Source organism: Grus americana, chromosome 5 (assembly GCF_028858705.1).
Source record: "Grus americana isolate bGruAme1 chromosome 5, bGruAme1.mat, whole genome shotgun sequence".
Classification (NCBI taxonomy): domain Eukaryota; kingdom Metazoa; phylum Chordata; class Aves; order Gruiformes; family Gruidae; genus Grus; species Grus americana.
Window position 1 is genome coordinate 58507712 of NC_072856.1, and position 15183 is coordinate 58522894.

At 44.5% G+C, this 15183-nt stretch overlaps 1 protein-coding gene across 1 annotated transcript; it reads right to left on the minus strand.

Annotated features, from left to right (window-relative positions):
- Nucleotides 1-3650: 3650 nt before the first annotated feature.
- Nucleotides 3651-12214, minus strand: HSP90AA1 (heat shock protein 90 alpha family class A member 1). Its single transcript, XM_054827108.1, has 11 exons — nucleotides 12040-12214; nucleotides 10174-10332; nucleotides 9710-10076; nucleotides 9031-9164; nucleotides 8250-8558; nucleotides 7393-7558; nucleotides 6920-7110; nucleotides 6630-6777; nucleotides 5254-5522; nucleotides 4582-4915; nucleotides 3651-4398 (listed from the first exon to the last, which is right to left on the minus strand). The coding sequence occupies exons 2-11, from the start codon at nucleotides 10330-10332 to the stop codon at nucleotides 4289-4291; spliced, it is 2187 nt and encodes a 728-aa protein (XP_054683083.1). The 5' UTR covers nucleotides 12040-12214; the 3' UTR covers nucleotides 3651-4288.
- Nucleotides 12215-15183: the final 2969 nt, after the last annotated feature.

Consider the following 15183-nt stretch of genomic DNA (forward strand, 5'->3'; position numbering starts at 1 on the left):
CAGATCGGAAATTCAGATTTTAGGGTGCCCTGGCTATTAAGCAAATCCTGATAGGAGAAAAGTTTAAATTACGCACTGATCTGAAGTGATCCATTTGCTAAGGCTTCTACTGTCAAATTAAGACCTCCAAATACAAATTAAGGACATGAATAAATGAACATTTCATAGTTAGCTGTAAATGCCTGGAAAAAAAAACTTCATTGGCAAGACACATCATTGCCCATGGATGCTACAACAACAGGGTTTATGTACGTGGGCTATCAATAGCATGTTCTAGATGCATTTTTATTTCAAAACCAAATACTGTCATCATCGTTGTCCTCCCAATTCATCACACAGAATTTAGCCATGGTTTTTTTCCCTGCTCCTTTCCTTGTTACCTTCGGAAATCCATCAAGTTCAATTGGTGGTTGTAATTTCTAGGACAATAAAAGCTACTTTTCTTTGCTGCTGCCCTCCAGACCGTGCAGCATGCAATGGTGAGAGCCTTTTGCTAGAGCAACAGGGGCACCAGCACTTCAGCTCCTAACATTCAACAACCCAAAACATGCAGTAGGTTTCCTTCCAGAGTGAGGGGCAGAATCAAGCACTTCTGAGTTCAGTATCCCAATGCCTTAACCCTGGCGTGATTTCAAAAAGACTGTTATCAATAGGAAACTGTTCTGAGGAACATTAACGATTCCTCTAATCGTCATCAGTATAAGCTCTAAACCGGGAGGGGAGAGCACAGCACCAAGCTGTGCCAAGTTATATCGTAATTGCTTATTCAGAGTGGTTGGCTCCACTGTCCTGCAGCTCAAATAAGGAGAAACATATTTTCCTACTGGTTCCCAACCCTTCACCGAACTTTGTTGTGCATTTCTGCTTGGTAATGACCTTGTAAGCCCCAAGCAGCACTGTGCCATGAGGCTCACTGCAGGGTCAAAGAGCCCTGAAAAAAAATGTGTCTTATTAGGACACAGAGCCTTTCCTAAACTCCACTGTGGTGCCCTGCAACATCTTTATCTACTGTTAGTAACAAAATGTGAGAAACAAAGACCATGAACTGCTACAACAGGTAGCTGAGCTGAAGAGCTTTTGGCTTCCTAAAAAGTATTTCAGCAAAAAGTTGGCACACAAGAGGGGAGCCCCACACTCTGCGACAAAGCGAAACCCGCTGTCATTGTGTCCTCGATGCATGATCCAAGGCCTGACTAAGTGCAATGCAGGAAAGGGCTCAAAGCACCAGTACGTTCTCATGGCAGGAAATACTGGAGAAAACCTATGAGTTTCACCTGAATACTTCTCTAATAGATAAATTAGTCTTCAAGGGAGGTAAAGACTTGAGTCAGACTTGAGCCATCACTTCACTGACCAACTGGAAAGGTCTGTCTTTAGTGTCTTTTGTCACTGTAAATTTTAGCTCTCAACGTACTGATTGGAAGATATTTTCACAATGTTTTACACATTATAAAGGTCTTGTAAAACAGATATTAGTCACAAGACCCACGTATCTTAAAATCCACCTGCTTTTAAGTCCTTAGTTTTGGTACAATACTACTAAGAATTTTTGCCAGTGAGGCCTTTTAGAAATTACGTAAAGTAGACAGAAATCTGTAAACCTGATCGCTTTCAACATTTGAGCACCACCAAGATGGAAGGGTTTACCTTCTGATCATTGCTTCCATCATGCATGCACTGAACTCCAAGTTGGTACACACACTTTTAGCTGTGCAGCTCCTCTAACAAGCCAGAAGACTGCATCTGTTTTGGTGTCATATCCATTACCGTAGCAACAGTGTATTCATCACTATGGCACAAGGCAATGGAATGCAGGAAGGACACCTCATCCTACTCATGCTGCTTCAAACAGCACGAGTACCTTTCACTAGATACAGTGACGCTCCAAAGTCGATCTTGCCTAGCCTCCCAGCTGAGGCACAGGGGGAACCCAATCTTGTCTCACTGCCCAGGAGAATGATTTCCACATTCTGACGTTGCTTACACAATCACAGAATCGTGGGAGTTGGAAGGGACCTCTAGAGGTCATCCAGCCCAATCTCCCTACTAAAGCAGGATGACCTAGAGCAGGTTGCACAGGATCATGTCCAGAGGGGTTTTGAATATCTCTGGAGAAGACTCCACAAAATTGCTTACCCTCACCTCATTGCTTCTTTCCCCTAACAGGGTGAGCACCAACCCCTTCTGCAGCCCTTGTGAGACACCCATCATTTGAAGTGACTTAAGACATCAAATGTCCAGACACAGAATGACAGGGACACAGAATGACAGGTGTGGAAGACAAATCCCCCATATACAGTGATCTGTAACTTCAAGCTATTTTGTAGGTGCCATGAAGTAATTCCTCTGGTCAAGAGCTGGAACAAGCTTTATGACAAGCTTCGGACACACATAAGGGCATGTACAGCACTAGGAACTGTGGGGGGCAATCACTGTTGAAAGGTGTATTTCATAAACTGGGATTCTGAACCATAGGAGGGAAGTGGCATCTATTTCCAATCTCCTTAGCGGAGTTATATAATCTTATGCAAGTGTGGTCTAAAGAACACAGGAAACTTCCAGTGAGCAGTTGGGGTGTAGAAAAAACAGAAGCCTTGAGGGACATTAGGCCTTCAGCAGTTGTGTAAGCAGTACTGAAGCAGTATTTTCATAGCCAATCCTTTCATTTTGGGGAAAGAATTCAGGGTGATTTGCAAGTCTAGTAAACGGACAGCCTGAAGCGACTGCCAAAAGGCCACTTGATCAACTAGGAGACCTGCAGCAGCACATCCACCTCTCCAACCTACCGCTAACATGCAAAATGCATAGCACCTTTAGAAAGGCAGAACTTGCACAAACTTTGTATTAGCTTGCAGCCAAGAAACACTGCTACAGCCAAAACTACTTGTCTTTTCACCTTACTACAAAAGAGCCAACACACATGGCTGTACTTATTTCACATTGAGAACCAGAGTTCAACCATCTTGTTATGAAACAGGCACAGATAGAAATAGGAAACTAAATCAAGACTTGTTGAAGAGGAGCAAGATGCTCAGAACTTGCCCATACCACCTCCTTCCCCTCCCCCCCCCCGAGTTCATTAACTCAAGCTTGTTGTAAATACCAAATATTATTTGTCCAAAGTCAATTGCAGGGCAGCTGATCTGCACCAAGTGCTTGGCAGGCAAAGAAGTTGCTGGAGCTGTCCCCCAATAGCTCTCATTTCCTTTTACCACCCTCCTTCAAGGAGCAAGGCCAAGGAATACAGAACATGGCACAACCTAGTCATTTCTTGAGAGCCTGTGTGATGGAGTGCTGACTGACTACACATGCAGAACTCAGCACCTCAGTACCGCATGAAGCATCAGGCTTGCAGCTTTAGAAGGCAAGTAGCTCCATTTGCAGTCTCCAAAAAACCACTGGAGTATCACTCGTCACACTTGAGGCAAACAACCACTTTTTCAGAGATTAAAATTGTCTTGAGATCTTCAAGAACTGCCCAACTTTTCTGCCCTTACGTGGTACTGGTTTGTGGTGACACTGCAGAGCACGCAGGATAAATTATTGGTGTAACAAGACAGCAGGTGGTACTCAAGATCCAAAGCAGCAACTGACACCAAGAATAATAGCAGGTTTTGCCCTGCCTTGAACAGACAAGTCAGCGACACACCTCATCCTTAACACTTTTATTCTTACAGTTCTAGGTTTGAACTGTACATGCAGAGTTGCATAAGTCACAATAGAGATTTACAGTGGATTCTATTCTATGGTAGAGTGCAATCCAGAATCCTTGAACAGTATAAAAAACAACTTTAAACATCAAGACCTTGTTAGGAGCAAAAGGGTTAAAGCTTCCCCAAGTATTTCAGCTCTCCTAGATACCTAGTTACTAGGTACTGTATGTTAGACATATTTAGAGTTGAAGAGCTGTGCAACACTAAACAAACTTGAACATCCTGATGTCATACCATCTTTGTTACTTCTTTCCCACATTTCTGGCAATTAAGAATAAGTCAAAAACCCTGCCACCTGCAACCAGCTAATACAGACAAAAATAACTACTCCTTACTTGCCTGTTTAGGGTTGTACAGTGTTAAAGAAAATATTCCCTCAATGGCATTTGTATCTCACATCAGCTGAAAAAGCAATGTAACAAAAATAAAGGTATAACATCTTTGAAAATAAATATAAAGAGGGAATGCAGACAAAGTGTCAAAGATTTTTTTTTTGGCAGGTAACATTCATAATATACAAAATATAACTTATTCATAGTAGCCAAGGAAACATTCACGAGTTCCTGTAAACTGTTTTAATCCACCTCCTCCATGCGTGATGTGTCATCATCTCCTTCAAGAGGTGGCATCTCCTCAGTAACTGCTGGACTGGCTTCTTCTGCAGCAGTATCATCCTCATCAATGCCTGTTGAGGAAACACACATACCATTAATGCCAACACCAGAACCCAAAGCTTTATTATTCTCCTTGGCACCTCAACCCATCCAAGGGTTCCCCCTTTTCTACAAGTACAAAGAAACCAGAATGTGTACCCTGCGAGTGCACATAACCACACCTGGAGTTTACTGGAGACAGATTTCTAACTCACCCAGGCCAAGTTTGATCATCCTATAAATGCGGTTGGCATGTGTCTGAGGGTCTTCTAAACTGAAGCCAGAGGACAGGAGTGCTGTCTCATACAGCAAGATGACAAGATCCTTCACAGACTTGTCATTCTTATCAGCCTCTGCCTTCTGCCTCAGGGTTTCAATGATGGAATGATCAGGATTGATCTCCAGATGTTTCTTTGCTGCCATGTATCCCATTGTGGAGTTGTCTCTTAATGCCTGTGCTTTCATGATCCTCTCCATATTGGCAGTCCAGCCATATGTACTTGTTACAATACAGCATGGAGAAGTAACTAAACGATTGGACACAACGACCTATGAAAGCAAACATAAAGCAGAAGTTTGCAATTTAACATTTCAGATACACTTAATAAACCCACTGATTTAACCAAGGTTCAACTTTGAAATACTGCTGCACATCATGGAAGACCTCAGACTCATGAGACAGAGCTAAAGAATTTGCAATACCAACAGAACCACTCAGCTTCACTAAAACCCAAAACAGACACCTTGTATCTATAAAGCTGTATCTTGCAGGGAGATTGCATCTCTTCCAAAAAAGGCAATTGTAACAGATTGTCATCTGAGCCTTCTCTGCAGCAACTTCTGTTCAGATCATTAAACAACTTATTACATAGAGTACTACTAATTACCTTTTCTACTTTCTTTTCAAGGATATCTTTCATTATTTTGCAGAGGTTCTCAAACTTGGCTTTCTTCTCCTCCTGTTTCTTTTTCTCTTCCTCATCTTCTGGAAGCTCCAAACCCTCTTTTGTTACGGAAACCAGGGTCTTGCCTTCAAATTCCTTCAGCTGCTGCACACAGTATTCATCAATAGGCTCAATCATGTAGATCACCTCCAGGCCATGTTTGCGAAGACGCTCCACAAAAGCAGAGTTGGCCACCTGATCTTTTGTTTCACCTGCAAGAAGAATGCCACAGTTGTGGTCTGAGCCTCAGCACTAGTGTGGCAGCATGTTTATTTTCTGGAAGAGCCTATGCAACATTTCCAGAGATGCTCCATGTCCAGGGAAGAAAAAAAAACAGGCACAAACCAGGTATGACAAGCTACTGCAAAGATTAGGCTGGCCTCAGGAGACTTGACCCTTTCAAACTGACACCACAGCTTGGAGTACTTCACTGGTTTGAAAGTAGATTTACATTTCTGGAATGCCAGGTAAGAATTGCTTCCCGTTCCTGCCAAGGAAAAAACTGAGAACCCCTGTGCAGTATTTACCTTTTGAAAAAAGCCTTAGTATCTGATGGCCAAAGAGTTAAAACAAACTGCTTTGAGCATTAGGTCTTAAAAATTCAGATACTCCTGGCCAAATTTATTAGCTAAAGCTGGAATACAAAGCTATCTTAAAGGCCCCTCAAAGGCTCTAAAGCATACTTTCTGGGCTTACAGGGGAAAATGGTGGGTAAGCTAGCTGTGCAAGGGGCACTTCACAACCTTAAACTGGATTCTCCTGCAGCCTCAAGGTGGCAGCAATTAACACTGAGCATTATTATTTCAAGACCAAGGCAGTAATTGAAGAGCAACTATTTTATTACAACTCAATGAATGGTTTAGTTCCCAAGGACAGCAGTCAGCACTGAAGCAGTCAGTTTTATCAACAGGGAACATTGTGAACAGCACTCCCAGCAAGTTTGCAAGGGCAGAGTTTACAGTCTAGAGGAGGTCATTATCTGTAGCTGCTTCTACTGTCCTCACAGACTAAAGAAATTCAGTAGAAGTTACACAGGAAGTTCTGTCTTGTCAGGAAACATGCTAAGGTTTCTCCATGTACTCAACTGACATGTCAACTTATGTTCTGGAAAGCAGGGCAACTTAGCCAGAGACTGAAAATGTAATGTTTTTTACAGAATTAATTACATTGGTACTTTAATTTTTTTTTTCAGTAAAAATCCTAGTTTCTTTCTTTCTAAATTCACTGAGAACTGCCAGTTATTTTCCTTTTTTCTAACTCCAAAAAGGTAACCTGACATATGTACCTGCATTTACAGACAATTTTTGTTTTTAACTCACCAGTAATGTAGTAGACATGTTTCTGGTTTTCCTTCATCCGAGTGCAGTAGTCCTTCAGAGAAACCATTTCATCACCAGATGCAGATGTGTAATACCTCAGTAATTCTGAGAGCTTCTTGCGATTCTGGGAGTCTTCATGTATACCAAGCTATGAAAATAGGAAAAAAAACCAACAAAACTATTGATTCCTGTAGACAAATACTAAACTGTGGTAGTTTACTATTTCAGACATAACAAAAATCTGTAGCTTCTACAGTCAGTCAATGCTATTAAGCAGAAAGACTACCAACCTTGATGTTCTTGGAGAACTGCTCATAGAACTTTTTGTAGTTCTCCTTGTCCTCAGCCAACTCAGTGAAAAGTTCTAGGCACTTCTTCACCAAGTTCTTCCGGATCACCTTCAGGATCTTGCTTTGCTGCAGCATTTCACGAGAAATATTCAGAGGTAAATCCTCAGAGTCTACCACACCTCTCATGAAATCTGGAAGATAAAGGTGAGAATTAGCTTTCCAGGTATCAAACAAATCAAGATTACCATTCACCACCTACATGGCTTTGCCCTTTTAAAATTATGAATTTGTTTCTACAGAATTCTAAACACAAACTAAATACTTTCTTCAATTGTTCAGATACTTCCTGATCAGGTCTGTTTAGGACTCAGTCTTCCCCCTCCCAGATTTGTTTAAATATGAAGGGAAATGACGAAGTTGCTAAGCAGTTTCTCTAGTATTTTGAAAAATGTTTTCCTCAAAAATATACTCACTCAGATATTCAGGGATCAGTTCCTCACAGTTGTCCATGATGAAAACTCTGCGTACATACAGCTTAATGTTGTTCTTCTTCTTCCTGTTTTCAAACAGATCAAAGGGTGCACGCCGTGGGACAAACAGGAGAGCTCTGAATTCCAACTGTCCTTCCACGGAGAAGTGCTGTGAGAAAATAAGTCGATCATTTCACTCAGTTTGCACAGCTCACTTTAGTAACACTTTAACAGCTCTTCAAACACAGAAGGCCAACAGTAACCATCTGAGATTTCAGGGAAAAAATTCAACACAGTAGGCAAGGCATTGGTGAGGAACAAGCCCATTCTCCAGACAGAGTAAGTTCTGGTCAGTCGTTACCAGGCAAGTAGACCAATTCAGAAAACATATTCAGTTCCCTATATTATATACTGGGCTTCATGAAGCATGTGTATTCTTACAGCACTTCCCAATACAGACTCTGAAAAAGGGCAAGTACTTCTCACTTACTCATCTCCTTTAGCAGTAGACCTTTTCAAAATTAAGCTATAAACCCAAATAATTGAATTTACATTTATTTGAAATCTTTCAGTTATCTAACTAAGCTACAAACTGGGGAGGCATCTGCACTTTCACATACAATGAACCAAGACATGGATTTGATTAATGTTACAAACACAGCCCTAACAGCGGCCAGAGTAACTGTGGCACAAAGTGTCACCCTCACCTAGTGGAAGTGTTCAAAAGAACAGTATCACTCCATACACTAAGCAACTCATCACAGTAAGCTCTGAGGCAACGGATCAGAACTCAGTAGCATGTTTAGCAAGCTTCCAGCTATAGTGGCAAAACCAATTGTGCCTGAAGGATAAGAACTTACTTTGACAGCCAAGTGGTCTTCCCAGTCATTAGTTAGACTCTTGTAGAATTCTCCATACTCCTCATTGGTTATATCATCTGGATTCCTGGTCCAAATGGGCTTGGTCTTGTTGAGCTCTTCCTGATCAATGTACTTCTCCTTAATCTTCTTTTTCTTCTTCTTATCTCCATCCTTCTTTTCTTCCTCTTCATCAGAGCCAACATCCTCAATCTCTGGTTTATCTTCTGTCTTTTCCTCCTTCTCTTCTTTTTCCTCCTCTTTTTCCTCAGCCTCATCATCACTCACCTCCTTATCACGTTCTTTCTCCACCTACAAAAGAGATCATTAGTTGAACTGAGAAACCTAGAACTTGTATCATTAACAGCCCTAAGGTATCTCTTGTAGTCTCACAAAGCTAGAAACCACACGGACATAACGTCAAGTTTTCCTCCTAGACTCAACTAAGGACTTACATTCTGGGTCCCGAGACACAGCTGGTATTTTGTTTCCATGGCTTATGTGGCAGTTTATGCTTAGTTTCATTACACTGCATTTCCACTAACAATAAATCAACATGCAGTTAATTTACTGAATGGTTTGGAGACAGTGATACTACTGGCTTGATAAAACACATTTTTTACTTTTGTAAAGTAACATAATGGTATTTCAGAAGAGCTACAGCCATATAACATCTGTAACAATTTTAATTAACAAAATACACATGGACTGCTCTTTCTCAAATTTCAAAGATTCCCTTGTTTTAAGGTGGCAATACTTAGATTACTTCCGTCAAGGTACTTACAAAGAGTGTAATGGGATAGCCGATGAACTGAGAATGCTTCTTCACAATTTCCTTGATTCGCCGTTCTTCCAGGTATTCAGTTTGATCTTCTTTAAGATGCAGGATGACTTTTGTTCCACGACCCAAAGGTTCACCTAGAATGGAGTTTACAGGTTTTACTTGTGTAGTAGCAGACTAGGCTTTGGCCTGTTCTAAAATAAGCCTTCTTTAAAAAGCCACTCCTGTATTAGTAATTTCTTCACCACTAGGAAAATGTAAGGTTCTGTGTACAGAAACAGCCTTACAGACACTTCCTCAACCTTACTGTACCCAGCATGTATTTCAAATAACCTTAAGGAGTTTTCAACCAATTAGTCTGTTCATGTGTCACCATTATGTTTCTTATGTAGAGCTATCTGTAGGAGTCTACAGAAGCGTGTTCATGTATAAGCTTTGAAAGCTTGATCTTTATTATAATGCACCACTTACTTCAGGCATTCCTTTAATGTATGATATATCCCTTATCAATACTTACTCAAACTGGAACAGTAAGAGAACAGCTACGCCTGTGATCAATCTGGCACGTGACTAGTACTACCCATTTTACCTCTTCGTTTTGTCTTTTTCAGTGGACAGAGTAGTTATCTGAATGCCAGAAATCTTTAGAAAGCATACTTGAGCAGAAACTTCTAATACTCACCATTGTCAAGTCTGACAGTGAAAGATCCTCCAGCTGATGACTCCCAAGCGTACTGCTCATCGTCATTGTGCTTGGTGATCACTGTCACTTTTTCTGCAACCAGGTAGGCAGAGTAGAAGCCAACACCGAACTGACCAATCATGGATATATCAGCCCCTGCCTGCAGTGCTTCCATGAAAGCCTTGGTACCAGACTTGGCAATAGTACCAAGGTTGTTGACCAGGTCGGCTTTGGTCATCCCTATGCCTGTATCCACAATGGTCAGAGTGCGATCATGCTTGTTTGGAATCAGGTTAATTTTCAGATCTTTTCCAGAATCCAGCTTGCTTGGGTCAGTCAAGCTCTCGTATCTTATCTTGTCCAGAGCCTACAAGAGAAAAGGCAGGCTTTAACATTCCTTGACTATTCTTAAAAATTTCAGTAGTCTTATTGACACAGACCAGTCTAGGAGTTAAGGTACTTACATCTGATGAATTAGAAATCAGCTCCCTCAGAAAGATTTCCTTATTGGAGTAGAAAGTGTTGATGATCAGAGACATCAACTGAGCAATCTCAGCCTGGAAGGCAAAAGTCTCCACCTCCTCCTCCATTGGTTGGTCTTGAGTTTGCACAGCTTCCGGCATCTGTAAGGAGAGAGGGAGTTGAAATCCCATCCGAACAGCTTGGTGCACATACCCTTTTACAGGCAGCGGCAATGCAACTCTGAAATAAAGGTATTTAACTACGTGGTTTCAAATACAGCACCACAGGAACACCCCACCCCCCCATCTTACTTCCTACAAGTAAGAATTCAGCAATTTTAAGGAATGCAGAAACTAGATACAAAATTTTAACTACAGAGTTGCTTTACATTAACTTTGGTTTGCACCATTTAGGGTTAGCATAGAACTTTTCCTCTCCCCTCCGTTAATTTACAAATTAGTGTGCAACTCCTACCTCCCCTTGTCACAGACCAAGCAAACGTTACAAAAAAAGAAAAATGCAACCGAGAACTTAGCCTGGCATTTGAGAGGTTAAATGCATTACTCTGCAGCCGATTCTCACAGTAAAAGTCCCTGCTTGGAGTATTTTCCTGTTCTCCCATCCACATTTTGCTCATACAACTATCATCTTCAGATGCAGATGCTATCCACAACTGTAACTTATGTACCAATACAGCCCAGCCGAAGTCATTACACTGTCCTACACAGATATATTATCTGAACTTGACTGGCCACCTGCTGCCTAGGATATTCTCTGCATGAGTCAAAGCTCAGGAACTACGGACTCGACTCAAAAAGGCAAACCTCTCCAACCATCCCACTTTAATCGCTACAAAATGAATGGACACCAAGTGCAATACTGCAATCCTTAAAGACAAGGCTACCCAAGTAAGAATTAATAAAATAAATCGGTTAGCTGTCAGACGCGGCTCCAAACGCCCCAGTCGGGCCGGCACCCGTTAAGCGACTCAAGAGACGGCGGGCGCGAGCGCCTCCCCGCGCGCAGCCGCGCAGCGCCCCCTGCAGGCTCTCCTCGGAAGCAGGAAAGATTCTAGAAACTGCCAGAGCTTTCCCCGACCGCCCCCTCCTCCACCCACTCCCGCCAGCACCAGCCCCGCGCACCGCACACACACCCCACCCCCCCGCGACCAGGGTGCATTGCCGAGCCGCCCCCTTCCCCCGCTCCTTCCCCACGCGTGCCTTAGCCGCCTTCCCCATCAGAACCGCCCGCCACAGTCCGTCCATTTTGCGCTCTCATGGCCGAGCGCCCATTCATTGAGAGCAAAGCTCCCTCGCTGGTCGTGTCCCCCCCCGCCCCCCGCGACTACCCCTTCGTAGCGAACCGGAGTGGGTCACCCCCCCCTACACTCCTGCGAAGAGGGAGCTAGTCCTAAAGGTACACCCCTCGGCAAAAAACAGCCTTCTCCACCCGCCGCCTATACCTCCCTCCCCCAGCTCTGCTAGCGGAAGAACCCCCCCACATACACTAGGAATGCCCGCCAGTCCCGTCCCCCCCCCCTCCGCTATCTGCAGAAAAACATAAATTAAATATGCGGGCTTCCGAGATATCAGCACCCCCCCCCCCTTTCAGCCATACCCAGACTTCCAGTCCAGCACCCCTCCGAGCCCCCTTCACCTTTAATGGGGACCGAAACGGGAAGGAGAAAAGGCACGTCCCGCACCACGCGGTTCCCTGTATCACCCCCCCCCCCGCCCGCCCCGCACCCCCAGTAGCAGCACCACGCGGAGGCGTGCACCAGCCGCTGCGATCCCAAAGAAAAACTCTCCCTCAGAAGAGCCATCCCTTGTGTATAACCGGGTACCGCTACAGCCGCCTCCACCGCTCACCTTTGCAGGGGGGGAAGGGCTGCTGATCTCCTCACTGAAGCCGCAAACGTGCTCTACCCGTACCCTTCTGCCTTCACTAGTGCGCGCTCCGCGCCGCCCGTTGGGCTTATATACGCCCGGCGCCGCCTCCTTCCAGAACCATCGGGAACCTTCACTGACAGGCACGGGGGAGGGGGCGGTGCGGCGGTGGGGGGCGACGGGGGGAATGGGGGCGGAGACTCCCGGCCACGCCGCTAAGGGGCGGGATCGTGCCGCTCGCAGCCAATAGTAGCCGTCCGCGAAAGGCGCCCGTCAGAGCACGAGTCTCGCGCAGGCTTTTTTGCCTTGCCTCAATTGCCAGGGCGGGGGTGGGTTCTGCGCATGAGCCCAGGGGCTGAATGAGCGCGCGCGCGCTCCCCATTTGTCCAACCGTCGGCTCGGCCGGGGAGGCGGGGGGGGGGTGGCAGGGGGGCGCATGCGCGGTGGCCCCCGGGGGTAGCGGTTGGGCGCGCGCGCGCGCGGCGCTGAGGGGAGGGGTCCGGAGGGGGATTGCGCAAGCCACTGGTGATGTCATTCGTTGCCTTGCGCCTCTTAGAACGTCCTAGAAGCGGCCGGGGCCGGGCCGGCTGCTTGCCCCACTCCCCTATCCCCCGGCGTGTCCCGCTGCGCTGTTGAGAAGGGCCTGGAAAGCGTGGGGCTCCCCCGCCCTGTCCCGCCGGGAGAAGGGCCCAGAATTGGGGTGCGGGGTGGGAGCCGCCCTGTCTCCTCTCAGCCCCCCCCCCCCCCCCCCCCCCCCCCCCCCCGTCTCCGCTTTGTAGCCGCAGCGGCCAGGCTGTGCCAGCCCGGCCCCGGGAGGGTTAGTCGCGCCGGGCGGCTCTCCGCAGGCCGGTTGTGCAGGTGGCTGCGGCTCTGCTTTCCCCTCAGGCCGGGGCTGCGGGGCTGGATGGGGAGGCTGCGGGAGGGCCGGGCACCGCGTCCCTGCCCTGCTTGCCGGGCAGGATCAGTCTGCTCTGCCAGGCCTAGCTGGATGAATCATGTCTCAGAGACGCTGTGGTAAAGCATTTCGCCTGATCAGGGAAAACAAAATCGCTTCTTGCACAGCAAGTATCAGTCTGCAAGTTGAACAAACCCATGCCTCTTAGTCTATGTATTTGTTCAGGATAAAAAGAGTCAAGGGATCAAATCCAAGAAGCCCAGAAGACCTACATAGCTATGCACTTACTTAAGGATTTAAGCGCTAATAGTAGACATGAGATGGATGCCAATGCTGTTCAGTTTGTTAACAGCCCAAAGCCTAAAACCCACTGGGATTCTCAGCCTGGATGTGGCCTTTGTCATCTAATCTGTGGGAAATCTCAGTTGATGTTCAAAGGACGCAGCTACAGACATCTTTATACATACATTTATACATCTTATACATTTACACATCTCATCATACCCAGTAGCTCTGTGATTATGGCATCTAGCAGGGGGGTTATTTTTATATCCTGAACGACCTGATTGGGAGCAGGGAGGTAAATGCAGGTCTTCCGTGTCTCAGTAGAATGATCTGCATCACATATGTTCCCAAGCAGGCTTCTAAAACTTTCTTCTTGGAGCTGATCCACTTTTTGGGATATAAATACCAAGTGAACGTATATGTTACAACTGTACACTGATGTAAGTATGAATCTAGACAATCTCCCTGCTCTAAAGAATAACTATTTATTTATTTGAGGAAAAAAAGGCTGTTGTTTCTGTAGCAAAAATTCATCCCAGGTGCAACTTGGCATTTTCCATTGGGCCTTAGATGTACCCCAGGCTGCTGCTAGTTCACCATCTGACTGACTTTTGGGAATCAAATTTTGATACGCCTAACCTGCCCTTCTTCCACTTCAGCATCCTAAATTACACTGGGTAGCATGCCCCATGAATTAGATATTACAATATATAGGTCCATTAATGCATTTAACTAAAGATCCTTATGCTGAATTTAACGTTCTTAGCATCTGTTATCCTGCAGTTTGACCTAGTCAAGCAAACCTGATTGAATTGGGACCTACAGGCTTGATTTTTGTTGCAGCATTATGTCTTTCAGGGAGTTTTGAGTACTTCTCAGTATCTGACAAGGAGATACATTAAGTATGCATATAAGACATCACGTAGGACCCGTCAAGGAATTAAAATTACAGCTGGTTTCATGGCAGTTTCTGCAGTACCTGGATCAGTATCTGCATTGGTGCAATGACTTATAGGACTCTGCCCTTCTAAATAGCGGTGTTACAGCTCTGACCCAAGCAGTTGGGCAAAATACAGGGTCCCGCAGGTTACTTTAATTGGAGGGAAAAATTAATTGTGGTGTCAGCAATAACATCAGTGTGTAGATGAGCTGCTGCTCAGCACACAGGAGAAATCAAACTGTAAGAGTGAGGTTATTTGCTCACAGTTCTAAGCCACTGAAAAAGCTGGATTTCAGCCAACGCTCGACCTAGAAAGTTCTGCGCTTATGTCAGCGTCACCTTTTTGGTGCTTACTCTGGCTGGTTGTTTTCTGCACCTTCTTTGGAGTGCTTCTCAATGCATTTCTTTTCCTTTCTCTCAAACACATACATTTCTACAAAATAATATGCACCAATGCATTTCTTTTCCTTTCTCTCGGACACATACATTTCTACAAAATAATATGCACCAAGATCCTTTCTTGAGTGTGACACATTCCTTTCTTTGCATAGTGACTATGATTTCAGTGGTCTTACAGTTGCTTTTGTTGCCTGCTTCCATAAAGCAGCTTAATGGCTTTTTACCACTATCCTAACAGTGTGGCAGTTATACCCAAGCATAACGATATAACTTTCATGTTTTTCTTAGATTAAAAATAGTGCTGGTATAGTATAAATTCTATAGGACATGCCTTTTAGGCTGAAACCCTCTTACATTCAGATTCCATTAACTGAAATGTTTTCTAACATTTGTTTGTGTCAAAATAACTTCTGTATTTTAGAGAACTGCTAAACTATTACAATTTATGAAAATCTGTCCAAGCATTTTTTTCCAGCAATATCCTACTAAAATTATTTGTGTGCTCTCCTTTTGAGATGTTCAGAATTTTAAGAGTGTCACTTTTATTGGAATATTCAAGATGAAGTTTTAAGAAAATCTTTTCCTTTCTAATCTCTTGATTAATGTG